Genomic DNA, 1,532 nt, shown 5'->3' with positions numbered 1-1,532 from the left:
GTCTCTGAACCTTTCCCCTCAGACCCATGATGGGTCAAATACTTCTCTGAGTATATTTCTTTCAGCTTTTGGAAGGCATTTCACTTTGAGTAAGAAACAAATACAGTTAATTATATTAAAATTCAAGTTCCATAGAAGCTCTAAGTTTGCAAAGTTCTCTTTCCTTGTAGATTGGTTTTCATGTAGAAGAAAAGTCCTATTGTAATTTCTTAACCTTAGACACATATTTGCTGCTTTAGTATCCTCTGCAGAGCTGCCTTCACCTCCTGGTTCTTAAAGCTGTAAATGAGGGGGTTTACCAAGGATGTGATCACACCGTACTGTACAGAGACAACTCGCTCCAGGACTGATCCTGAAGAGGGGCTGATGTACCTGAATAGAGCCGTCCCATAGAATAAGAGCACCACGGTGAGGTGGGAGGAGCAAGTGGAGAAGGCTTTGACTCGGCCTTTAGAGGAGATACTTAGAATGGCAAGAATAATTTTAGAGTAAGAGAAGAGGATCAGGAGAAGTGTCACAAGTCCTAGAAATGCAGCAGATCCAGTCAGCAGGATGGTGTTAGGTGTGGTATCACTGCAGGAGAGAGGGAAGAGTGAAGGCAGTTCACAACTGAAGTGGGAGATGATATTGGGACCACAGAACTGTAAGCTCTGGGCACAAAGATTATTCACTAGTGAGTTCAGAAACCCCATCAGCCATGCTGCACTCACCATTGCAGTGCACAGAGGTCCATTCATGATCACAGTGTAGAGCAGAGGGTGACAGATGGCAGCATAGCGGTCATAGGCCATAGCAGAGAGCAGGCAGCCCTCAGTGCCTCCAGAAAATATGAAAAAGAAACTCTGGGTGATGCATCCCCACACTGAAATGGTTTTCCTCTGAGACAGGAAATTCTGCAGCATCTTGGGCACAGTGACTGAAGAGTAGCATATGTCTAGGAAAGACAAATGACCAAGGAAGAAGTACATGGGCGTGTGCAGGTGAGGATCAGCCCTGATCACCAGGATCATCATCAGGTTCCCCATCAGGGTCAGGAGGTAAATCCCCAAGAAGAGAACAAAGAGCATGGTCTGGATATCTGGGTCAGTAGACAACCCCAGCAGCACAAATTCATCAATAAAGCTGAGATTTTTCATGGTTTCTTAGATAGTCCATCCCTAAAGAGAAAGAAAGTTTACTCATTTGGTGGGATAATAATCTGAGTCATTCACCGGGTATAGAATTTTTTAACCTATAAAAGATCCACTTTTTAGCTTAAGTCAGAAAGTGAAGCTGAGAGTAAATAAGTATCTGACTATCCTATTACCCTATTAAATACTGCAACTTTTCTTCTGCTGCCTCTAAGTACTCCCTAGTAAGCTGAACATCACTCCCCTATTATACTTAATGCTTTTTAACACATGGATAATGGATTTAGTTCATTAAAGATTATCTTTTTGGGTTAGAATTTATATTATACACCAGCAAGGATGTTTTTCTGTTCCCCACAACCACCATGGATGCATTCCTAAGTGCCATTACTAGTCACTAGT

At 42.6% G+C, this 1,532-nt stretch overlaps 1 protein-coding gene across 1 annotated transcript; it reads right to left on the bottom strand.

Annotated features, from left to right (window-relative positions):
- Nucleotides 1-215: 215 nt before the first annotated feature.
- Nucleotides 216-1,136, bottom strand: LOC122682685 (olfactory receptor 8S1-like). The gene has a single exon (XM_043885691.1). The coding sequence runs from the start codon at nucleotides 1,134-1,136 to the stop codon at nucleotides 216-218; it is 921 nt and encodes a 306-aa protein (XP_043741626.1).
- Between the last annotated feature and the right edge of the window lie 396 nt (nucleotides 1,137-1,532).

Source organism: Cervus elaphus, chromosome 3 (assembly GCF_910594005.1).
Source record: "Cervus elaphus chromosome 3, mCerEla1.1, whole genome shotgun sequence".
Classification (NCBI taxonomy): Eukaryota; Metazoa; Chordata; class Mammalia; order Artiodactyla; family Cervidae; genus Cervus; species Cervus elaphus.
Note: the sequence above shows the minus strand (reverse complement) of the source record. Positions and strands in the feature narration are given on the sequence as shown.

What these genes read in the sequence shown, in the direction of transcription:
- LOC122682685 (XM_043885691.1), bottom strand. Translation starts at nt 1,136, where the DNA reads ATGAAAAATCTCAGCTTTATTGATGAATTTGTGCTGCTGGGGTTGTCT.